This window comes from Bombina bombina, chromosome 2 (assembly GCF_027579735.1).
Source record: "Bombina bombina isolate aBomBom1 chromosome 2, aBomBom1.pri, whole genome shotgun sequence".
In the NCBI taxonomy this organism is placed as follows: domain Eukaryota; kingdom Metazoa; phylum Chordata; class Amphibia; order Anura; family Bombinatoridae; genus Bombina; species Bombina bombina.
The window spans coordinates 1,071,555,690-1,071,582,738 of record NC_069500.1 but is presented as its reverse complement, the minus strand read 5'-3'; the positions used below and the strand labels follow the sequence as shown (position 1 = coordinate 1,071,582,738).

The 27,049-nt window shown below is 39.4% G+C and overlaps 1 protein-coding gene across 1 annotated transcript in view; it reads left to right on the top strand.

Moving 5' to 3' along the window:
* INPP4B (inositol polyphosphate-4-phosphatase type II B) overlaps positions 1–27,049 on the top strand; it is a 1,415,612-nt gene that overhangs the window by 1,210,192 nt on the left and 178,371 nt on the right. Inside the window, exon 19 of the mRNA XM_053703700.1 lies at positions 717–840. Within this exon, the coding sequence (XP_053559675.1) occupies positions 717–840 (124 nt within the window). The remainder of the gene's footprint in view (positions 1–716; positions 841–27,049) is intronic.

Here is a 27,049-nt window from a genome sequence, read left to right as displayed (position 1 = left end):
ATGAACAGCAGCCAATCAGCATCAGCAGTGCTGAGGTCAGGAACCTTTACTGTGATCTCATGAGATTTGACTTAACTCTCATGAGATTTCATTGTAAACTTCCTTTAACCGATTGGTGAAATAATATGAGAGTGCACAAGGCTCATCCCTTCAGCTGTCCTAGGACAGACATACTAATATGCTGCTTAGAAAGCCTTTACAATGGGATGTGGCTACTGAGGAACTTTTGAGGTAAAATATCTTTCTTTTTTACATAGAGATGCTCAGGTGATATTTTCTAGTCAGCTTTTTACAGCTATGCTGCATCACTTTCAAGTGTTTAAACATTTGGGTATTATGGCCCTTTAAACATGCTTTATTTTTCTGAAAATGTTAAGTGAAACCTGTATATCGAGGTAACAAGAAAATATGTACTCATGCCCACCTGGGACAGCAGTATATACACTTATTAGCTAACAAGGACACTTCGTAGCTTAGTTACTGAAAATACAAAATATTATTTTAGTCAGAACGTTTCAAACAATTAATAAATAAAGCTTTAACATATCTTCTAGATTACTGACAAAAGTCTGTGTTATTTGAACCAACTGTATCTAATGCTATTTATTTTTAATTTATTAATTGTCATTAATTACAAAACAATCTTTGAAATTGTGTTATTCTCTTCTTCCTTTTATATGTTGCTAATCAGAACATCTTCTCTTTTGATTTCCCAGCTATCCGGACTGGTCTGTGGATTTATAATCAAGCTACTTTCAAGTTTGCACAATCAGGAATTTCTACAACAGCTATACACTGTGGGGCTACTTGTTCAATATGAAGGTCTGCTGAGCACATATAGTAAGTGTTATTATAAAGCAAGAATGGGGTTGTGTTTATATTCAAAACAATGTTTATTTAACTTCTGTTATTTGTGTTAATCAGAGAGAGATCAACACCCTTATTATAGTTATGTGTAACTAAATGACATTGCATACCTCACAAAATTACCAGACCACAGACTGATAGTTATAATAACATCTAAACATTATTAAAGGGATACTAAACCCACATTTTTTCTTTAATGATTCAAATAGAGCATGCAATTTTAATCAAGTCTCTAATTTAATCCTATTATCATTCATTCTCTTGCTATCTTTATTTAAAAAGCAGGAATGTAAAGCTTTTGATCTGGCCCACTTTTGGTTGAGAACCTGGGTTATGCTTGCTTATTGGTTTGCTAAATGTAGCTACCAATAAGCAAGCGCTATACAGGGTGCTGAACCTAAAATGGGATGACTCCTAAGCTTTAAATTCCTGCTTTTTCAAATAAAGATACCAAGAGAACAAAAAATATAATAACTATAATAGGAGTAAATTAGAAAGTTGCTTAACATTGCATGCTCTATCTGAATCATTAAAGAAATAAATTTGGGTTTAGTATCGCTTTAAGGAAACAAGCAACAAAGCACTGAAATACATTTTGAAATATTTACTTATAGTGACAAGTCCCTTAAAGGGACAGTCTAGGCCAAAGGTCTGGTGTAGATTGTCCCTTTAAGCACCTATTAACCACTAGTGACATGGTACTTGTACAATGAAGTAAAATAGTCATTAAAATCCTTAGTGCTCACAACCCTAGTGAAATATCTAGTGATGGGGTTTGTTCGCTCCATATCTTGCAGATTTATAATCTATTTACTTTCCCCAGACTAAGCATTAGGTATTAATTTAGTTTTATATTCATTCTGTTGAGACGCGTGAGATGTTGTTCTATGTTTATACTATATACTGCATTATATTTCACTTCAGTCTTCAAGGCACACCAATAGGACATCTTTTCATATCTGAATTAGAGCACAGGTGAAATATCTGGTTTATTAGTAACCATGGTTACTAACCTTCTCTCACGTATCAGCTGATTATTTCACCTGAGCTCTAGATAAAATATCATGAAAATCTGACCAATTGGTGTTCCCTGAGAACTGGAGTTGGAAAACATTCAAATTTAGTTATAGCACAACAGTATATAGGCCTAGGGATGCAATTTTTCAGGGGTGTCAGAATTTCTGTCTCCTTGCACGTAAAATAGTGCTGTTCCTTTAATGGAAAGTAAACTCAATAGTTAGGGGTAGATTTCTTAAGAGGCAAGCGGACATGATTCGCTGTAGCGAATCATGTCCGATGAACCTTGCTAAATGCCAACAGCATACGCTGTCGGAATATAAGATTGCACTGGCGGTGAGTTGGCCACTAACAGGAGCCGTCAATCATCCCGATCCGATCGGGATTATTTCAGTCCGCCACCTAAAAGGTGGCTGAGAAGTTAAGGAGCAGCGGTCTAATGACCGCTGCTTCTTAACTTCCGTTGTAGGCAGACCTTAAACGATGGGGCTCTAAAGCAGCATCCTCTGCTTAATAAATGGACCCCCAAATCTCCCTGTTTAATTATGGGGGGGGAAGTAATATACTTTGATAATTAATTTCACTTTTGAAAATTGTGTTAGTTATACTTTGTCCCAAAGAGATTTGAGTGCCTCAATCGTACATAAATATGAGAAAATATACCCAAGCCTGTAACATTAACACATTGATTAGTTAGCTCAGATGTCACGCTTTCTTTACATCTGATCCTAATTCACCAGCATATATCAACTGCTCTTAATTTGCAAAACCTTGTAAATTGTGCTAACAGCATCTGATGACAGAATTGCATGGCTTTAAAGCATTTGTTTTGCAATGCAGTGCTTCATTTCTGAATTATGTGCTGAGTTTAATGTCCTTTAAAGGCTGTCAGTATCAGACTGTAAATTTAAAGGGAATCAGAAGTCATCATTTAGAAAGAAATACCAGGAGAAAAAGAAAGCGATGCACATGCTGTTAGATATTGCTTACACTTCAGCATTCCTCACGTATCATCCATCACTGGCTTTCATTTGGCTACAAGGTTTGTAAACTCTTCTGTGCTAAGAGCAGTCCTCGCAGTCCTCTTTGTACAATATTGTTCATTGCCTCTTGACCCACAATAGATAGATGCTAGAAGGAATCCATGCACTGTTCAGTAGTTTTATAAATGAGGATATCTGTATAGCAGTCATTTTGTTGTCAGATTAAAGATGCTGTTGTCTTGATTCTCAAACTCAGCATTTCAATCGAAGTATTATGGGAACAATTGACACACAAAAAACAAACAATTTGTATCTCGGATTGCTTTACAACAGTAATCATTTGTTTATTTTCAGCATTATATGAAAACAGAGAGAGAACTGTTGTCAAGTACCTTGTCATTATGGTGTGTGTACATGGCTGTATAACAGTGTTTTATAACTAATTTTAGACATTCTTTCTGCATATGCATGTTAAATGTAAATGGACCTAAAAGTGGAAAAAAGGAAAAACCTGTAATACATTAGAGCATTTTATTAATGTATATAACAATGCCGTAAAGTTAAGTATGTATACACACACACACACACACACACATATATATATATATATATATATATATATATATATATATATATATATATATATACTGTATAAATATTCAGTATATATACAATAAAATATATATATATATATATATATATATATATATATTGTATTGTATATATTTTGAATATTTATACTGTGTGTATATATGAAACAAAAACAAAAGTCTCCAAGCACAGCATGTGTGTAAGCTCTGGGAAGCTGGTACTCATGCAACATGCAGTGTGTACTGTGGGGAGTTCTATTAGATTACTTTAATACTAGACATGTGCGATTCAGTTTGGTTCGTAAAGTTCGGTTCGAAAATTCGGAAAATTCAGCAAATTCGGAGATTCGGATCGAGCCGAATCTCCGAATTAAAATAGTGCCGAATCTACAGAATAAATCCGAATTACTTCGGATTTATTCGGATTTATTCGGTAGATTCGGATGGCCATGGATTACCCTAGTATTGTACAGTATATTAGGTTATATCACTCTGCTATAGGTTACACCTAATGTACAGTACATAATACTAGTCTAATCCCACCTAACACTTACCGAAATTCCGAATTTCCGAACCGAACCGAATCCAGCTGAATTTATTCAAATCCGAATGAATCCGAAACAAATCTGAACCGAATTTATTTGAATCCGAATGAATCCGAAACAAATCCGAACCGAATTGATTCAAATTTTTCCAAATTCGAATCGCTCCGAACCGAAATTCGAAAAAATCCGAATCGAACCGAATTTTTTCGCCATGCACATGTCTATTTAATACCATCCTCGTCTGAGTTAGTACTGTATTGAGAACTTTTTCCAGGAATCCATCCTTGCAGTAATATACTCTTTTTATCTAGCACACTCGGTATTACTACAGTAATGTACAATAATGTCCCTGTTGAGGCATAGGTATGAGACAGACCAGGGTTCTGCTCTCAGCTGCTATCTCTAATCTCAGTATGAGACTAACAGCCCATGGTACTATCTCCCCTTAAGGCCCCGCCTCCCACTTGAACCACTGTCCAAGTGGGTAGACCAATTTCTCCAACCCCTGGTTCAACAACTCCCTAGTTTTGTAAGAGATACTTCTTATGCTCTGTCCAGATTGGAGGACACTACTTGGGAGCCCGGATACAGCTGGGTAACAATTGACGTTGTATCCCTGTATTCTTCGATACTACATAACTATGGGTTACAAGCGGTATCATACTTTCTGGATACAGGCACCAATCTGAGTTGTTCAATTTCTTCTCCAGCATAATTTATTTGTGTTTTCAGATGTGTTTTACCTCCAGAGATGTGGAACCGCAATGGGGGCCAAATTTGCCCCCTCCTATGCTAACCTATTCATGGGGTGGTAGGAGCGGTTCCACGTCTATGGAGGGGATAACAAATATTCTCAATATTTTGTTTTATATATATTAGGTTTATTGATGACCTGCTTATCATCTGGTCGGCTGATTACTATCAAGCACAGGAATTGGTTGAATATTTAAATAAAAATGAAATAGGCCTAAAATTCACATTTGAGTGGAATCAGAATGTGATTAACTATTTGGATATAACCCTAACAACAGATTGCGAGTCCAAGAGAAAGTCTTTATCTCTCTATAGGAAGCCCATCTCCGGGAATACCCTCTTGGATGCCCGTAGCAGCCATCTGCGACATGTGTTCAAAAGCATAGCAAAGGGCTAATTTATGAGGATTAAGCGGAATTGTACCCTGGAGATGGATTTCCTTGAAGAGAGTGAAGATCTAAAGAAAAGATTAAAAGATAGGGGTTACTCCAAAAAAACAAATTTTTTAACCCAAGAACAAAACGATAAAGATTCAATCACCTGGTGATTTTTCACCGTCTTCTAACGAACAAAAAGCTTAGGAACAGAGTAGATCTGGAGCGTGCTAGACTTGACATTCCCTGGTATTTCCATACACAACTCCAACATTTCCTATCAACATATAAAAGATCAAATGACGTGACTAGGCAACTGACTATTCTGGAATCTTTATGCCTACTACCGAACACACCAAAACATATGATTTCTATAGCGTCTGATCCTCTCACACAAAGAAACCCCTTTTCCTGACTGTATGAGACAGTGGAACAAGGAGATTAACCCCTCTCCGACTGACAAGGAATGGCATAAGATATTAAACTCTCACATAAGGGCCTCGGTCTAAGTAAGGGTAGTTGAATCTAACTACAAATTTCTGTCTAGGTGGTATCTTTCACCCACCAGAATTAAGACAATATATAAGCAGACTGATGGGAGGTGCTGGCGAGGTTGCGGGGAATGTGGCACCCTCCTTCACATTTGGTGGGAGTGCGGTCCTCTTAGGCGTTACTGGCAGTCAATCCTAGATGTCATGGAGACCACACTTAACACTTCTTTAGCTAGATCACCCAGCCTTCTGCTGTTTCACGACCTTCCTAAGTTCAAAGACAAACCTTCAAAACAGCTATTTTTTATAATGCTTAATAGTGCTAAATCTCTTATTCCTAGGAAGTGGAAAAGGGTAGATGTTCCAACAGTAATGGAATGGGTGATTCAGGTGGATAGACATCTACAACTGGAAAGATTTAGATATATGAGGGATGACAAGATAGAAACACATGAGTATATGTTGGAACTGTGGAGACCAGTGGTTTCTGACTTACGATCTAACACATAGTATGACGTCCGGTTATGGGGAATTATTGACTCCTGCTGAGTCTGAGGGCTTTGCCCTGGAGCCCTTTATTAGGGAGCCCGTTTGCCTTACCTCCCCTCACTCCCCCCCCCCCCCCTTTCTCCCCCTTTTTTTTCTTTTTTTTTTCTTCCCTCTCCCCCCCTCTCTTCTCTTATTCTTTCCTTTTCTTTTCTTTCTTTTTCTACTTCTACTCCTCTGGTAGAATACTCTCGACGTGGTAGTGTGTGTTAAAACCCACGTCAAATTCACCTTATCTTCTAGACTACATATAAATGGTATATTGTTCTTGTTATCTTGTTACATGTTTGCGTACATACGCATGGGACTTCGTGTTCATTGGTGGACTATATACTAAGAGACCTCTTTAAACAGTCATGCCTTGGGCGATTCGATGTTTGGTCTTGAAACTTTGACATGGATCAATATGTATGTGCCACCATTGTGTACGATGTTCTTGAATCCTATGTAACTTATATCTTCTGATGTATGTACTGTTACTATTTTTTCATAATAAAGCTTTGAAAAAAAAAAAAAAAAAGAATCAATCACCTACTAAAACCAAGCCTACCTTGGTGACGGCGTATTCAAACCAGTATCACCAGGTCTGTCAGGTAGTAAGAAAAAATCTACCTATCCTGCGTGGGGACAAGATTTTACGCAAGGTCATAAGTGATGGCTGCAATTTTGTTTATAAGCGCAACCTATCTTTGGGCAACTTGCTGTCTCCAAGTTTACTCCAAAAGGAAGGCAGTGGTAGCTCCTGGCTACAGGTTAAGGGCACATATAAATGTGGAAAAAACACAAGTAAATCATGTGATCATATTAATGTATCCAAGACCTTTACTTCAGCCTCTACATCTGAAGTCTTTGATACCAAGGGATGTATCAAATGTGGTAGCAAGTTTGTTGTACACTTAATCGAATGCACACAGTGCCACAAATAATATGTAGGGAGGACCACCAGGACAGTAGGCAAACATATCAGGGAACACCTGTCCTATGTATCGCAAGAGAGAGCGGTTTCCGCCCTCTCTAAACATTTTTTGGAGATGCATAGTGGTGATGATGGAACCTTCAGGTGGCAGGCTATCGAGCAAATTCCCAGACCCCCAAGGGGGGGGGATAAATTTCAGATACTATACAGACAAGAGATCTACTGGATACATAAGCTTGGTAGCCTGCATCCAGGAGGTTTCAACTCAGAATTTGATATCATCAATTATTGGCATAGATAATCTAGGGTCTTTTTAACATCAACAACAGTATTACTTACCCCTAAACAAATATACTATGTACTTAGTTCTTGCAGCACTCCACTTAGTTTTGGCTGTAGAGTACAGAGCTACCTCATTATATTAAGTATTGGGTGCATTTCTAGATACCTTAAGATATAGCATTTATCTGGTGTTCTGTCTAATCTACTCCAAGCTAATGGGAGTCCTATTTCCTGTTTTTCGTTTAACAAGTCTTAGGAATGTAATGTATCTTTCACCTGAGGGTGTTCAACTGCCTCAGGATTCTATACACCATAACCCCTCAACTCATAGTCTCAATTTACTAGAGCATAGGTATCATTGTATGAGGTCCAATGGAGGTTCGGGGTCCATCTCTTTTTAGCTATTTTTTGTGTTTATTTTTAATTAATGATCTATGTCCACTTCCTGTTAATACATCTGAGAAGAGTACATATAGATCTAAATCATAAGGGAAAGGTTTCATACCTGGATCAACTACCCTAACGTTTATATTGCCCTAAATCCCATGCATAGTTGCATTTAGTATTAGAGATATGTATACGTCAGTACTTCTTATCATCTAACACTGCCATAGTCAATATAGCCATAGTAACTATCTACAGACACAGGAGTTTAAATTCTAAACGCCTCTGCTTATTTACCTATATGTTCTGTAATTGATATGCATATTCTGTATTGATGAATATATTGTATGCATAAGTGTATTCACTCTGCATTGAATATAATGTAGCATGTATTTTATATTGTGACAAATGTAACACGCTAATTAATCAGTGTCTGCCAATAGCGTAAATACTCGCATCTATAGAGCTAAGTAAATATATATATATATATATATATATATATATATATATATATATATATATATATATATATATATATTCTATATACAGTACAACCAGGGGGCTTAAACGAAGAACTGCCCCATTTCTATAACTCTTCCTTTACCTCCCATTCAAATAGGTATCTTTATGATAATGGGATTGCTGCATTAATTGACCTAACCTCTCTCCCAAATTATACCATTTCCTATTGTTGGTATTATCATATTCCTATCCTTGTCTTATAATCTGTCATGGAACCATGGAGTTGGTAACCAAGGGAGATTGGCATGATGAATATTTGTAATTGCCCTCATATTCTTTGCAATGTGATGTATCCTCACTAAACCATGTACTTTGTAATATGTTATTTTTGAAAATAACTAATGTGTAATAAGACTGTCACTAGATAACTCATTCTAGATTTAGATCCCGCTGTAGCTAGCCATTTCATGGTTTAACTTGCTTTGAATTACTGTGTAAATGGTCTCACTAAAATGAAAATGGACACCATGGAGTTAATACTTCACCTGGCTATGTATAAAAGGCACGTCACTGGACATTTGTGATCACATGTCTGATGAAGCCCAGTTGAATCACTCGATAGGTGAAACACATGTAGCGTCTTGCTAACCACGCCCACAGGAGCTCCATGAGCGTGGTGTTTGTTTGGTCTAATCGGAAAAGATTTTTGTTTTGGTTCCGTATTTTTCTTTTCATTGAAATCTTCTTGTATTCCAGCATTCCTGGCCTCTTTATATCAGAAGAATTCTGTAAAAGACTCTCTGGCACCTTCACCTGGATGCAATTGTTATTGGTTTTTTTATGTTTTTATGTCTGTAATTGTATTGTAATTGTACTTTTATTTTTATATCCAATGCTGATACTATACTTATATCAATTTTCTGTTGTTATTATGGGGCCTATTGGGGTGTCAATCAACCCGATCGTATTTGATCGGGTTGATTTCACGCAATTTCTGTCCGCCTCCTCAGAGCAGGTGGACAGGTTATGGAGCAGCTGTCTTTAGACCGCTGCTTCATAACTGGTGTTTCTGTCGAGTCTGAAGGCTCGCCAGAAACACGGCCCTTCAGGCACCATATGGAGCTTGATAAATGGGCCCCTATGTCCATATGAGTTTTTTATATTTTATGTGTCACATTTTCATGAAATTGTGTATTACCTTTTTTTTTATTAAATTGTATCATACTTTTATTTGGGTCGCATTTGCACCTTACTCCTAGATATAAATATCTCTCAATATTTTATACACTACTTTGACACCAGTTTATCCAAGGTGTTTATAATTACACCATACCCACATGCATTTTTTTGCTATCACATTTATTACCTATTGCACAAGCACTTTGAATTAATTTTACCCTCTTTTTCTATTTACATTGTTGCATATATATTTTTTGCCATTTTTCCATCTTACACTTGCACACGCACATTATATTTGCTGAATTTGTTGTTCTTGTTACTAATTCAGCTACTTTTAGTAGCGCATAGTACATTTTTTCTCTTGCAAAAGAGAAATCTCCTTCCTTACCCACTGTCTAGGGGGATATAGGGATCCCCTTTTTGGCACTGTGCTTTTAGTAACGCAGATATCCTTTCACACACTTTTTTTTAATCCATTTTGATACAAAACGTATGCATACAAAGATGATCCTGTGAATATAGACATTTAGTAACCACTATGCTAGAGTCTAGGGAGCTATTTATGTTATATTTTTTTTTGGTGTCTTACAGATCCCTGCAAGTAATTAATCTCTATCTATATCTTTTCACGTGGATGGTGCATGACATAATAAATATTTTTTATTTTAGAATCCATATAATTGTTGTGTGGTACCTTTTATAGACATATATCCTGTATGTTGGTTGGTTTTTACATTTGGAAGTATGGGGAGTGCTGGACTAGGGTTCACCTGTTTTTTGTTTCTTAAATGTTGAGGATTTGATCTCTTACTGCAAAGGTGTCATCTACCAGGATGTCAGGATACAAACAGCATCCAATGCAACAAAGTCTCTGCACTCACTGGTTTTCCAGTGCAACTGAGTTTATTCATAAAAAAATAATAAAGTAACATTTCGGGTAACATTTAAGAATGGACTTCATTCCCCAAAACATTACTTTATTATATTTTGTGAATAAACACAGTCTCAGTGGAAAGCCAGTGAGCGTGGATACTTTGTTGCTATATATATATATATATATATATATATATATATATATATATATATATATATATATATATATATATATATATATATATATATGTGTGTGTGTGTGTGTGTGTTTGTTATATCTGTTTCAGCTGTCTATCTTTATATCTGTCTGTCCATAGATCCTTGTTTCCTGGGGTACATGGTCAAGAGAGCTGCAGTAAACTTAAAAAATGTAACTAAGAAGTGCTTCCACTGCAAAAGGGCGTAAATCTGCATTCAAGTAATGCTAGTGGGCAAAGCTATTGGTACAGGCAGACAGAAACACATGACTGTGTTTAGAGACCTTCAATACATGCATGTGCATACTGGCCTAGTGGCCTTAAAGCTCTATAATGCATGTGTATTCATGTTGAGGTCTACACATAAATTAAGGATGACAATTAAGGAGTGAATTAAGATTTTTATTGTCAACTTTTTTTGCCAGTTTTTGAGTGCTTTGTAAAGGTTTGTCACTGGGTTAGCCAGTTCATCTGTGACAGTCCTCTACCAAGGCTAGTCACTCCTCCCAGTCTGCAATAACAGACGTCCCAGCCAGTCTCGGTCTTGCAATTTCAATAGCTGCCAATAGGATCCCACCTGCTATTGAAGGTAAAGCTACAAAAGTTACTAATTAGAGCAAAGCAAGAGCAATAGGAGTGATGCAGCCAGGCAGGCCTGACACCTCCTTATCATGCTTCTGACCACTCCCATAAGGTACTGGTGAAAAGTGGTCTGATCATTGTGTGTAGGTCTTTATTAGAATACGGTACATTCTATTATCTCCAGTTCATTGATCATTCCCTCATTGTCCTAGTACAAAATAAACAACTGCTTCTAAAAGCAACAGATAGAAAACATTTCATGCATGCAGTTCATTCAGATAAATGTTTTTATCATTACAATAACATTAAGCCTTGAGTATGATTATAAATGCGTTCTAACCAAGAATTGCTTCAAAGCTGGTGATTGCTTACTTTAGTAAATTGTGTTTTGATATAATTTTAAATGATAAATATAATATTGACATTTCCTATAAATAAAGGTAGAAGTCATTAGCATTAGTTATGAAAAAAATCTTTAGTTTTTGACTCTGAGCCCAATGTAATTAACCATGCAAAATGACAGTTCTTCCCTGTTGGTTTTGGTAATCAGTACATGATAATCTCTTAACTGCTCACAACATACTGAGTAATTTCTTTCCTAGAATAATTTTTATAGCTCTCTTGCTTCAGAAACTATGCATAACCACTTAAAGAACAAGGATGCATAATTTGCTCGAATCTTATACCTGCTTAAAGCTATTGCAGCTGTGATTTACCCACTCAACCAGCAGCAATGAAAATTACTCATCAGCCTCAAAAGCCTGAAGTGAGCTGTAAATCAGTCAGATGAAACGTGTCCAACCATCTCAGTGTAGTGTGCTCTTCCCTCCTCTGCATGCACAGATTTTTAAATAATAAATGAAAGGTGCCCTGATTATGTTGATTTGTTTTTTAGTCACAGAAGGGTTTAAAAATCACCTTAAATCCAAGACAAAGTTCTTGTACCCTATGGAAAGTTTAATAGTATTTGCAATGATTTTTAACAAATATTATAAAATACAAAAACCAAATGCCAGAAATGCACAGGGTTTGGCAAAGTCCCGTAGCCAAGTTAACATAGCTCCTAGAAGTTTACTTGGCTCCCCAAAGTGAAAAGAAAAGTGTTCACCTCTGGCTAAACGATTTATCTTGTGAGATAGTGTCCCATTAAGGTGAACACAGCCACTTGTATATTTGTGTATCTTTGAACACAGTGAGCTAGGGATTCACAACTGGACTGCTCCATTTTCATTAAAGGACCAGTAAATACAGTAGATTTGCAAAATCAACAAATGCATGATTAAAAGACAATGCAATAGCACTTAGCGGCCGATTTAACAATTGGCGAGTGGACATGATTCACTGTAGCAAATCATGTCCGCCCGACATCGTTAAATGCTGACAGCATACTGTAATGCTTGTGGGATCATCCACTATTAGACCGAACTTGGCCAGTAGTCTTCTTATCCCGGCGTCTAGCGGGAATGATAGGGAATATCCCAGAGCAGAGAAAGTTCACAAGATGAGGTAAGCGGCACTCACCACAGGCAGGATAGTGTTCGGCGGCAACAGGCTGGGAATTAGAGCAGTCCAAGGGTAAACCACTAGAATAGTGAGGCAGTCAGGGTTTGGCAATGGTAAAACAGTCCAAGGGTAAACCACTAGAATGGTCAGACAGGCAGGGTTTGCAACAGTCAAGCAGTCCAAGGGTAAACCACTAGAATGGTCAGGCAGGCAGGGTTTGGCAACAGAGAGGCAATCCAGAAAAATAGGGGTTAATCAAGCAGAGTGGTCAGACAAGCAGAGGACAGCAGCAGTATATCAATCCAGCAATTTAGGGGTTAACAGGCAGAGTGGTCAGGCAAGCAAGGTTCATCAACTATCAACTATAACGAACTATCACACCCAGGAGCACACAAAGTAACACCTATACTTGGGCAGTGATAGATCGTTCTGAGCAGCTTACATAGGCGCAGGATTCGCGCCCCAGGAATCCGGACCGGCATCAGAGAGAGGAGCGTGCGGCGATGACATCAGCGCCGCACATATCCGGACCCTACACAGCCCCTGACAATGAGCAGGGAAGGAGACGTCGTGCCCCTAGCAACAGCTCGAGTGGCACAGCGTTACACATATGCAGTCAGCATTTAACATTTCACAAGCATTTCTGATAAAATGCTTGTGCAATGCCACCCCCTGCAGTTAAGTTATGTGTATTTCCACTCCTACTGTATCATGTGACAGCCATCAGCCAATCACAAATGCATATATGTATATTCTATGAGCTGATGACTCAAAAAGTGTAAACATAAAAAGACTGTGCACATTTTGTTAATGGATGTAAATTGGGACGTTGTTTAAAATTGTGTGCTCTATCCGAATCATGAAAGTTTAATTTTGACTTAACTGTCCCTTTAAGTATATTCCCAAAAGGTTATTTCAGTATATGAATATTGAATACATTGTGTCTGGAGAGAAAAGAACAACTACAATTAAATGATATATCTGATGTTGGCTGACATATTGGGAAAGTCACAACAGGGCTAGTGATGTCGCAAACCTAAAATTTTGCGTTTGCGAACAGTGCACGCAAACTTCCGCAAAAGTTTGCGAACGGGCGAACCGGGCGAACCGCCATTGACTTCAATAGGCAGGCGAATTTTAAAACCCACAGGGACTCTTTCTGGCCACAAAAGTGATGGAAAAGTTGTTTCAAGGGGACTAACACCTGGACTGTGGCATGCCGGAGGGGGATCCATGGCAAAACTCCCATGGAAAATTACATAGTTGATGCAGAGTCTGTTTTTAATCCATAAAGGGTATAAATCACCTAAAATTCCTAAATTGTTTGGAATAACGTACTTTAAAACATCAGGTATGATGTTGTATCGTTCATGTAGTGTAAGGGTTACGCCCGCTTCACAGTGACAGACCAAACTCCCTGTTTAACGCACCGCATACAACCGCAAACAGTCCATTTGCACAACCGCAAACTCCCCATAGATCAATAGATGCAATAGATACATTTGATGATAGATACGATAGATAGATTTGATAGATAAATAGATAGATTTGATAGATAGAGAATTACAAGACGGGCGGTCTGGGACCCATGGTAAGGTTCCCAGAAGCAGTTGCGGCGCCCGAGGCTCTGATTAGAACAGAGCACTCTGTGTATCTGCCCTCAGCCGAAATCGGAACATTCTTCTGCCTGTCGGCCAAATGTCCGTCTGCCAAATGACCGTCTGCCAAATGTCCTTCTGCATTTTGTCAGAGCACCGCATGCAATCTACTGTGCCACCAGATAGGAGTGGTGTGTTAACTAGTACTATTCTTATCAGTTTAATCCCTGTTACGTCCCCTATCAGGGGACGTGTATATGGCATGGATTTTAGGAACCGGGAGAAAAAGATGCTTGGACACCCAGTACAGGTCGTTCTTCTTCAGCCTTTTTATACGAGGATCCCCGACCCTCAACAGGCGCGACAGCATGAAAGACCCCATATGCCATTACTTCGTTTTGCACAATTGAGTACAGGTATGGCATCGATTTTAGGAACTCGGAGATAATTTTTAGGAACCAGGAGATGAAAAAAGATGCTTGGTTGGTCCGGCCACGCGATAGATAGATACATAGATTATATAGATCAATAGATGCAATAGATACATTTGATGATAGATACGATAGATAGATAGATTTGATAAATAGATAATTACCCAGACAGAGAATTACAAGACGTGCGGTCTGGGACCCATGGTAAGGTTCTCAGAGGCAGTTGCAGTGCCCAAGGCTCTGATTAGAACAGAGCACTCTGGAACGTATCTGTCCTCGGCCGAAATAGGAACATTCTTTAGCTTTCTGTCTGTCGGCCAAATGTCCGTCTGCCAAATGTCCGTCTGCTGTCCTTCTGTATTTTGTCAGAGCACCGCGTGCAATCTACTGTGCCAACAGATATGAGTGGTCTGTCAAGTAGTACTATTGTTATCAGTTTAATACCTGTTACGTCCCCTATCAGGGTACGTGTATATGGCATGGATTTTAGGAACCGGGAGATGGAAAAAGATGCTTGGTCGGTCCTCCTACTTCAAATTTGGGGCACTGCGCGTGCAATCTACTGTGCCATCAGATATGAGTGGTGTGTTAAGTAGTACTATTCTTAGCAGTTTAATCCCTGTTATGTGCCTTTTTTTGGTTTGGGTTTTGAAGCCACAGTACAGCACCAGAGGCCAGAAAAATTAGGTATGTACACATGCCTGAAAAGTTAGGTATTGTTGCAGCCGCTGCTGTAGCAGTGGCCAGAAAAATTGATGTTTGTTTGACAGTTAGAAAGTGCCCTAAGAAGAGGAAGGCAAATGGTGGTTCCGGAGGAGGAGTCTGTGCATGAGGCTGTGCTGCACAAGCTCTGCTCATCTCCTTCATGCAATTTACCTTTGGCGGTAGATTGCGCGCCAGGTGCCCTTGCAGCCGTGGGGGAATATTGCAACCAGCTGGGATACTGCTGGAGGAACTTACACAGCGCTGTTGCATCTTAGCGCTACAAGATATCAACGGTGTGTTGGACCCTACGAAGATCATCCCGTGGAGAGGCCACACACACCGGTGCTGCGTGAGGGGGGTAGACAGCCTGGAAACATCATAGAAGTCTTTGACGGAGTCTCAACATCTTCCCCTCCCACCAGGGTCACGTCCGGGGGGCAAAGGATAGGGAGTGAGGATCAGCTAAATAAGCTCTGAAAATTCATCCTGCTTACCGGATTGAGGTGGCCGCTTCCTTGCCGCTTTTGGGAAACTGAATACCCGGTCTCCAGCTGGGTCCTGTGTGGCGCAGATACCTCTCGCACGTCAGTGGGTGAGTACACGGAGGAGGCGGAGACAGGCCAGTATATAGCCAGGGCTGACGGAGAATCGGCGGCTTGCCGCGCTAGAGTGAAGGCTGTGGTCTGGAGGAGGGCTGCTCCCTTGAAGTTGTGTCAGTTGCTGAGACGTGCTGCTGCTGCTCTCGCTCACAAAGTGTCCAGACACACTGTGCATGCTTTATTTTTTGCAAGGAGTTGTCACCCAGACTGGGGGAGCATAGGACCTTGCTTCAGATACGGTTCCAAGTAGCGGTGAACAAGTGGTTACTGCACCCATCACGACCCTGAGAAATCGCAAGTATACTGTATGGAACTTATTCTGAGCAAAAGGTACTGTTAACTATTATTGCTGCACTAACTCCTCTAAGCTAACTTCAACGCTTATTAACCCTCTTCTGACTTTGGCTTAAATAAACACGCTAAAGACTGCTTCATAATAACAGTGCTTACCTATAAGTGGCGTGCTTGATTACTCTTACACAACGGACAGGACTTACTTTCTGCAAAGAAATAACTCTCAGAATATGGGGGTATAAAACATTGTTCTAACACTACCCAAAGTTAAGATGAATACTTGGACATACTAAGTACCTAAAGTCAAGGGAATTGCATGCAAACAGTCTAAAGCACTTTAAGTAAAAAGAACCCATTGTGTTTATTATTGGCTATTAATGCATTAGCTGCTTTGGAAAAAGTATCTTATCTAACATTTAAGGTTGAATAACTTTCCTTTGACGTTGCTACAAATACTGCGCTAAAGTTTGCATTATACTAACAGTACTTGGCTAAAGTTTGTGTTTTCTTATATGCATACTGTGTCATTAGCTTACCGTTAGAATGGCCAGTAAATAGTCTACACTAGTAGTTATTAACCCTTATATGTTAAAGCTTACTGCATGTTATTTAACCTCTAGGTAGTAATATACCTAAAGAGTTACTACAGGGAGTGCAGAATTATTAGGCAAGTTGTATTTTTGAGGATTAATTTTATTATTGAACAACAACCATGTTCTCAATGAACCCAAAAAACTCATTAATATCAAAGCTGAATAGTTTTGGAAGTAGTTTTTAGTTTGTTTTTAGTTATAGCTATTTTAGGGGGATATCTGTGTGTGCAGGTGACTATTACTGTGCATAATTATTAGGCAACTTAACAAAAAACAAATATATACCAATTTCAATTATTTATTTTTACCAGTGAAACCAATACAACATCTCAACATTCACAAATATACATTTCTGACATTCAAAAACAAAACAAAAACAAATCAGTGACCAATATAGCCACCTTTCTTTGCAAGGACACTCAAAAGCCTGCCATCCATGGATTCTGTCAGTGTTTTGATCTGTTCACCATCAACATTGCGTGCAGCAGCAACCACAGCCTCCCAGACACTGTTCAGAGAGGTGTACTGTTTTCCCTCCTTGTAAATCTCACATTTGATGATGGACCACAGGTTCTCAATGGGGTTCAGATCAGGTGAACAAGGAGGCCATGTCATTAGATTTTCTTCTTTTATACCCTTTCTTGCCAGCCACACTGTGGAGTACTTGGACGCGTGTGATGGAGCATTGTCCTGCATGAAAATCATGTTTTTCTTGAAGGATGCAGACTTCTTCCTACCACTGCTTGAAGAAGGTGTCTTCCAGAAACTGGCAGTAGGACTGTGAGTTGAGCTTGACTCCATCCTCAACCCGAAAAGGCCCCACAAGCTCATCTTTGATGATACCAGCCCAAACCAGTACTCCACCTCCACCTTGCTGGCGTCTGAGTCAGACTGGAGCTCTCTGCCCTTTACCAATCCAGCCACGGGCCCATCCATCTGCCCATCAAGATTCACTCTCATTTCATCAGTCCATAAAACCTTAGAAAAATCAGTCTTGAGATATTTCTTGGCCCAGTCTTGACGTTTCAGCTTGTGTGTCTTGTTCAGTGGTGGTCGTCTTTCAGCCTTTCTTACCTTGGCCATGTCTCTGAGTATTGCACACCTTGTGCTTTTGGGTACTCCAGTGATGTTGCAGCTCTGAAATATGGCCAAACTGGTGGCAAGTGGCATCTTGGCAGCTGCACGCTTGACTTTTCTCAGTTCATGGGCAGTTATTTTGCGCCTTGGTTTTTCCACACGCTTCTTGCGACCCTGTTGACTATTTTGAATGAAACGCTTGATTGTTCGATGATCACGCTTCAGAAGCTTTGCAATTTTAAGAGTGCTGCATCCCTCTGCAAGATATCTCACTATTTTTGACTTTTCTGAGCCTGTCAAGTCCTTCTTTTGACCCATTTTGCCAAAGGAAAGGAAGTTGCCTAATAATTATGCACACCTGATATAGGGTGTTGATGTCATTAGACCACACCCCTTCTCATTACAGAGATGCACATCACCTAACATGCTTAATTGGTAGTAGGCTTTCAAGCCTATACAGCTTGGAGTAAGACAACATGCATAAAGAGGATGATGTTGTCAAAATACTCATTTGCCTAATAATTCTGCACTCCCTGTATTTGCTGTCATTTTACTAAGGGGGCATCAAGACTCTGTGGTAAAATAGAGTCTCATAGTCAAACAAACTAAATAAGATTTTCAAGTAAGCCCCAAAAGTACCTAATTGTGTCATCTACTGTACTTTAATTGAAAAATACATAGATTTGCTATTCCCAAGGGATTCTAGTCTTGCCATTTTTTGGGAGTTGCACAAATAGGAATACTCACAAACAAAAATCTATCTAAATACAATAGAGGGTTACAGCTACCATGTAAACTTTAACTTCTCTGCAGAGCATTAATATGCAAAGTTACAAATTAATTGGTACAAGTCTAGATACTGAGGTTCAGTTATTTTTACTCTTTCTCTTCAGCTTAATTAACTTAGGTTAAGAAATATAGGGGGAAAAAAGATAAGGGGCTCAGAATAGGGGATAAGGGGACAAGATAAACCAAGCAGAGGAACCAGGTAATTGAGAACTGAACTATAATTGATACGATTTAAGTTTAGCTTAAAGCTGGGTAGTTTACTTGACTGACACTGCAGGGTACGCAAAAGTTCTTTTTTTTAACCCGTGAAGAGATAATCTCTTGTTCTCTGGGATTGTGAACCCCTAGTTTTAACACTATCATTGTTTAGACACTTTCTCACTTAAGGGTTTCCCTTTTTTTTCCCCCCTTTCATTCCACTTCCCCACAAACACTAACCTTCACTTCCTATCCTTTATCCTCTCCTCCCCCCCCTTTTTTTTTTTTTTTTCTCTTTTCCGTTGACTGCTACACAATATTTATTTTTATTTTTTTCTCTAATTGATCACTCACTTATGGATAAATTCCTAAATTCACCTGCACAAATTAAAAACTTTTCACCAACCATGGCTTCCAGACCCAGAGACAAGAGGAATAAAAACACAACTGAAACTACAGTTGAGTTACATCCAGAACCTGATCTTTCCGTAAAATCAAAAGAGGCTATTAACTCACAAATAATTGTAAAATATATTTTAGAAGCTCTGAACCCTAAATTTGAATCACTCAGAATGGAAATAAAGCAAGATCTGCACACACTATCCATGGAAGTTAAGCAATTCTCAACAAGGATTCAAGAAGTAGAGCAAAGGGTATCTGATCTTGAAGATCACTCAGTTACACAAGATACTAAATTGCAGGCACACTCCTTAACTCTGAAGGTGTTACAGAATAAGATCGAGGACCTAGAAAATAGGTCTCGAAGAAATAACATCAGAATAGTTGGGGTCCCAGAAACTTTTCAGAGTGCAGATCTAGTGCAGTTCGCAGCTGAAACTCTACCTCAACTCTTAAAAATCCCCCAAGAAATTTTGCCCTTAATGGTTGAGCGAGCCCACAGATTGGGGAGACTTCCCCTATCAAATGATGATAGAATAAGGCCTAGACCTATAATTGTGAAATATTTGAATTTTCAGGATAAGGTCAGGGTCATGCAATCCTCCCACAAAAATGCTCCTATCTTATTAGATGGGAATAAAATTTTAGTATTTCAAGATTTTGCTTACGAAACCTCCCTGAAAAGAATGGAGTTCTCCCTAATTTGTGGCAAGATGATAAAGGAGGGACTTGCTGCAACGGTCATTTACCCAGCTAGGCTGAAAGTAGAATTTCAGGGCCAAACGTTCTTTTTTGATGCTGCCCCAGAGGCAGAAAAGTTCTATACAGAAAAAATTGCTAAGTAATATGAGTTATTTGGATTAATTGTCTGGTAGACTAAGTATGTGTTGTTTGATGATTTTGCCAACATATAATTGTTATTCACAATTGGTGTTTTTACTATTTTCACTAATATCCCCCAGGCTTTAATATTGAGTAAACGATGGCACGGATGTTGGGGGTGCGGGGAGAACATTAAGGTTTTTTTTTTTTTTTCCCTTTCTCCCCTCTCCCCCCCTTTTTTTTTTTTTCTTACTTCTTCAGAGGGGAATAGAAAGGAAAAGGGGCTAAAGAATGTCTAATATAAAAAAGTTGACTTTATCTTCCTGGACTGTGGGAGGGGTCTCAACTCCAATGAAACGAAAGATGATAATCTCTCAATTGAGGAAACTCAATTCTGATATCGCATTTATCCAGGAGACACACTTAAATGCAGAAGAATCCCTAAAGTTAAAGTTCTCATGGGTAGGTGAAGTGTTTTTTTACGCCAAGTATAGGCAGAAAGAGGGGCGTAGCCATTCTGCTAGGAAAAAAAAACCCGTAGGAAATTCTATTAGAATACAAAGATCCAGAAAGTCGAATCCTGATCCTAAAAATTAGAATGGCTGGCTCCATTTTCACGCTATGCAACTTATACGCCCCTAATAATTTTGAAAGAAGTTTTTGGGAATCTCTTCAAACTAAAATACTGCAAATAGGTGAAGGCTACATAATTGATAATAGACTTTAATGTGACCCCTAGGGCCCAGATAGACAGGCTCAGGCAAAAATCCATCAAGAGCATGGCTAAAAGAGATAAGCTTGAAGGTAAAATGTTTAACATTTTATTTAAAAACCTAGCCCTTAAAGATATTTGGAGAACTCAAAACCCGGACCAAAGGGAGTTTACATGTAAGGCTAAGAGTGTAAGATCCTTCTCCAGAATTGACCTATTCCTAATAAGTGAGAATCTATTAAAAATTGGTACTACATCAAAAATAATGCAAGTCACTATTTCTGACCATGCTCCAATAATATTAAAAATACCATTAAACGAAAAAAAATGTACTATACGAAGATTTTTTTTCCCTAAATTCTTAATGAAAAATATAAAATTTAGGAAATGGTTGACAATTAGAATGAATGAATTCTTTACATTAAATGCTGATACTGTCAACGATCCAAATACACTATCGGAAGCTGGCAAGGCTGTAATGAGGGGGTAAATTATTGCGTATATGGTTGACTTTAAGCGGAAGGCGGCTTTACGGGAGAATGAGGTTCTGAGAGCACTTACTAATAGTTATAGTAAATATCTATCTCAACCAACATCAATAAATTGGAGGAGATACGCCTCTGCTAAGAGAGAGAGAGATAATTTTCTATTGCATGTTGCAGTCCGAGAGGATTATAAAATGAGAGCCCAATTTTACAGGCATGGAAATAAGGCAGGAAAATTATTGGCAAATTTAGTCAAGAATGTACAAGGAAGTTCTACTATTGATTCACTCTTAGAACAAGGAACTTTACTTCAAAACCCAAGGGAAATCATTGATGCCTTTTTCACCTACTATAGAGATCTGTACTCATACAAGGAATCAGATGAAGAAGTCTCAGAACTGTTCTGGGAAGGACTTGACCATCCAGTTCTAAATGAAGAAGCAGCGAGTAAAATTAATGCCCCTATTTCTGAGCAAGAAATCACCTTGGCAATCAAAGAAGCCCGCTTGGATAAATCACCTGGCCCAGACTCTCTTCCTAATGAATTTTACAAGCTCCTTGCCCCAATTATAACCCCCTACTTAAGAAAAGTATTTAATCATTTCTTTATAAATAACAAACCTATCCCTTTGTCTTTTACAGCATCTATCACAACATTAATCTTGAAACCAGGGAAAGACCCCCTGAAAAAAGAGTCATGTAGACCTATAGCATTACTTAACTCAGATTACAAGTTATTATCATCTATTTTAGCTAAAAGACTTCAAAAAGTGATAGGGGACCTTATTAACAAAGACCAGGCGGGTTTTATATCCAGGCACAATTTAGCAGCCAAGGTTAGAGAATTATTCCTAGTTCTTGATTATTTTCATAATTGTCGGGAAGCTACAACCCAAGATCAATCTGACATAGCAATTATTGCATTAGACGCAGAAAAAGCGTTCAATTCGGTTTTCCACCAGCACATCATTAACTCCCTGCTGCGATTTGGTTTTAAGGATAACTTTCCTCTTTTTATTAATAATCTTTGTACTAAGTCCACAACTAGATTGGCTATTAATAAATTGGAATCCAATCCAATTAATTTACAAAGGGGCACAAGACAGGGGTGTCCCCTGTCACCACTTCTATTTGATTTAGCGATCGAGCCACTGGCCCTTAGAATCAGACAGAGGATACAAGGGATAAGAATTGGCTCAGTAGACCCAAAAATTGCCCTATATGCTGATGATGTGCTAATCTACATGTCTAATACAGCAGTTAATATTCCGAGACTGATCTCGATAACTAATGCATTTGGATCCTTTGCCGGCTATAAGCTCAATATCTCTAAGTCAGAGTTAATGTGGGTAAGGAGGAACGAGGCTTCAATTGATAGGATGCCCTTCAAGGAAGTTTTGAATCATTTTAAATATTTAGGGATTTATATTTCAACGAACCCACAAGAATGGTATAACCTTAATACTTCTCCCATTTTAGCTAGAATTAAAGAATATATGTTAAGCTGGCAAAATCTTCCAATATCTTTATCGGGGCGTATTGCCCTGTTTAAGATGGTTTTACTTCCTAAAATTCTTTACCCTCTTTAAAATATCCCAGTGATTTTGAAAGTCAGAGATTGGAAAAGTTTAAACAGAGCACTGCGATACTTCATTTGGAATTGCAAGAGACCTCGAATTTCCCTAAACAAACTCTATCTTCCCAAAAAATATGTCGGAATGGCTCTTCCGGATCTTAGTAAATATAACCTGGTTTTTCTTTCACGTATCGCAATAGATTGGATTCTAAATAAGGATTATTTTACTAATAATAGTTTGGAGAGAAGTATCACATTTCCTTATAATCCTTTAGCTTTAATTCATTGCCCGACAGCTAATTCCGAAAAAAGTGAGGGCTATTCAATCAATATATAAGGTTATACAAGCTTGGAAAAAATTAGGGCGCAAACTAGATATTGACTTAACTATCCCAAAATTCCAAGGATTATGTGGTAACCCAGAATTTCAGGAAGGTATTCAAACACAAGTATTTCAAACTTGGCAGAGAAAGGGTCTCCTTTTTATGACTCAATTTATAGAACAAGGTACTACATCGGTTAAAACCTTTGAAAAGCTGAAACAGGAATTTGATATAAGCAATAAAGATTTTTTTGCTTATCTTCAAGCCAGACATTACTTATTTTCGCTAACACAGAAGTTTGGATGGTCTTGGTCATGGGGGAAGTTAGATAATTGGCCCATCCTGGCTAAAAACGAATTATCTTCTATATCATACTGGTATGATCTGCTGATAAGTCAAGATGGAGTACTTAATCTTCAACAGATAACACAAAAATGGAACCTATTAGTACCAGATCTAGATATTGAGGTAGAACAGGTGGAAAAATCTATAGCCATTGTAGCCCAGACTACATTATCTACAAACTGGAGGGAGTCACATATTAAGTTACTTTATAGAACATACTATACCCCGCTTAAAGGGTTTAAATGGCATAACTATGAATTTAATACATGTCCTAAATGTTCTCTTCTGGCTGCGGATATAGTTCATATGATATGGTCTTGTCCGAGGATCAGGCAATTATGGAAAAAGGTAGAATTCTGGCTAATTAATGCATTGAAGCTTCCTACTTTCTCTCTCTCATTGGCAGGGGTGGTATTTCTTGTAGAACCCTCAACAAATTTAGATTAAAAAAAAATTAGGAATGGGGCAATTCTGGCAACGAGAAATTTAATTTTTGGAAAGTGGAGAGACTCCTCAATACCTAGTATTCAAGAAATTAAAAACTTTATGAAAAAGCAATGTATCATTGAGCAAATGGATGTATCCTTATCCTCGGAAAAGGAAGTGATTTCATTTTTTTAAAAATGGTCGGCCTTCATTCAAATATTTACTCCAGAAGAAATAAACCAACTAATATATCCCTTTAGATATTCAGGGATAGTTCTTTTAGGTCTCTGGTAATAGCCGCACCCTGAATATTTCCCATAATCTATATTTTTTAAACTTCTTTTAAATTCTCCTCTTCTTCTCCCTCTCCCCCCCCCCTTTTTTTTTTCTTTTCCCTTATCTTCCCGCACCCCCTCTCCCCACTCTTAGATCCATTAGGTTCTGTTGGGTAGATACTTTTTATCAGCTAGTCTGAAGGTATAAGATGTATAATAATATCGATAAATAATAGAAAATAAGAGGCTTTAATTATTTTGTTTTTTATTAATCTAGATAAAAAGTATATAATGCTGTGGCATATTTTCGGTAGTCCTTGGATGATGTACTATTAATGCTTGCCAGGTTTTCTTGTCTGCATTTTCTTGTGTTGATGATCTGATGGTATTATTGCACATGATTGTATTTCATTTTTGCCTCAATAAAAACAAAAGTTTAAAAAAAAAAAGAAAGTGCCCTAAAACATTACGGCTTGAACCCTAGTTGTTGGCGGATAAGTCACGCAAGTCATCCGGCATTCAAAGATAAAATACAGCAGCGTGTGGACCATTTTTAGCCCAAGGCAGCTCATCTCATCAGGCCTTTTTTACTCAAATGTATCGCCCAATGTCAGTCCCTTCGAGATCCATCCCTCATTCATTTTAATAAAGGTAAGATAATAAAGACTTTTTTGACCTAGGCGACTTCTCTTCTCAGTGACAATACCTCCTTCTGCACTGAAGGTCCTTTCTGACAGGATACTTGAAGCGGGGCCAGCCAGAAGTTCGATTGCAAATTGGGATAGCTCAGGCCACAGGTCAAGCCTGCACACCCAGTAGTCAAGGGGTTCATCGCTCCTCAGAGTATCGAGATCTGCAGTTAATGTGAGGTAGTCTGCTACCTGTCGGTTGAGTCGTTCTCTGAGGCTGGATCCCGAAGGGCTGTGGCGATGCATAGGAGTTAAAAAGGTCAGCATGTCCTCCATCAACAACACATCTGGAAAGCGTCCTGTTCTTGCCGGTGTGGTCGTGGGAGGAGGAGTATTACTTTCATCTCTTCCCCTGTTAGATTCCTGTCGTGCTGTGACATCACCCTTATACGCTGTGTAAAGCATACTTTTTAATTTATTTTTGAACTGCTCCATCCTTTCTGACTTGCGGGAATTCTGTAACATTTCAGTCACTTTATGCTTATACTGGGGTCTAGTAGTGTGGACACCCAGTACAGTTCGTTCTCCTTCAGCTTTTTTATACGAGTGTCCCTCAACAGGCACAACAGCATGAAAGACCCCATTTGCACAAGGTTGGATGCCGAGCTACTCATGTCCCGTTCCTCATCCTCACTGATCTCACTGAAGGTATCTTCTTCCCCCCAGCCACGTACAACACCACGGGTACCAGATAGGTGACAACAACGAGCACCCTGGATGCCTGTTGTGCTTGGTCTTCCTCCTCCTCCTCTGACTCCTCTTCCTCACAATCCTCTTCCTGCGTTGCCGCTGGTCCAGCAAGCGATGCTGATAAGGCTGTTTCTGGTGGTGATGGAGACTCTTCCTCTTCACGCTCATCTACGGCCTGATCTAGCACTCTTCGCAGGGCACGCTCCAGGAAGAAAACAAATGGTATGATGTCGCTGATGGTGCCTTCGGTGCGACTGACTAGGTTTGTCACCTCCTCAAAAGGACACATGAGCCTACAGGCATTGTGCATGAGCATCCAGTAACGTGGCAAAAAAATCCCCACCTCCCCAGAGGCTGTCTTAGCACCCCGGTCATACAAATACTCGTTAACAGCTTTTTCTTGTTGGAGCAGGCGGTCGAACATTAGGAGTGTTGAACTCCAACGTGTCGGGCTGTCGCAAATCAAGCGCCTCACTGACAGGCTGTTTTGCGGCTGGATATCTGACAAGTGCGCCATGGCCGTGTAGGAATGCCTGAAATCGCCACACACCTTCCTGGCCTGCTTCAGGACATCCTGTAAGCCTGGGTACTTATGCACAAAGCGTTGTACAATCAGACACACATGTGCCATGCACGGCACGTGTCAACTTGCCCAATTTCAATGCCGCCACCAAATTACTTCCGTTGTCAGAAACCACTTTGCCAATCTCCAGTTGGTGCGGATCCACCTGTGCGTTCAGGGCGGACAGGAGTGCTGCTGCAGTGTGACTCTCTGCTTTCAGGCAAGTCAACCCCAAGACGGCGTGACACTGCCATATCCGGGATGTGGAATAGTACCTGGGGAGCTGGGGGGGGTGCCGTTGATGTGGAGCAAGAAGCAGCAGAAGAGGACTCAGCCGAGGAGGTTATGGAAGAGGATGGAGTAGGAGGAGTAGAGGAGGTGGCAGCAGGCCTGTCTGCAAGTCGTGGCGGTGTCACCAACAACTCTGCAGAGCCAGGCATTCCATGCTTGGCAGCCATCAGCAGGTTTACCCAATGTGCAGTGTAGGTGATATACCAACCCTGACCATGCTTTGCAGACCAGCTATCAGTGGTCAGGTGGACACTGGCCCCAACACTGTGTGCCAGACATGCCATTACTTCCTTTCGCACAATCGAGTACAGGTTGGGGATTGCCTTCCACTGCGGTGTCCCAATGGCTACAATTTTTTTTGAATGCCTCAGACTCCACCAGCTTGTATGGTAAAAGCTGGTGGGCTATCAGTTCAGACAAGCCAGCAGTCAGATGCCGGGTGGTGACTTGGTGACATTGGCTTCTTACGCTCAAACATGTACTTGACAGACACCTGACTGTGGGCAGATGAGCAGGAACTGCTCCAGAAGAGAGACGGATTGGCAGATGGTTTAGAGGGGGCAAGGAGCACAGCAGTGGTTGACGTGGCTGAAGATGCTGGCCAGGAGGAGGATGGCGGCTTTGAG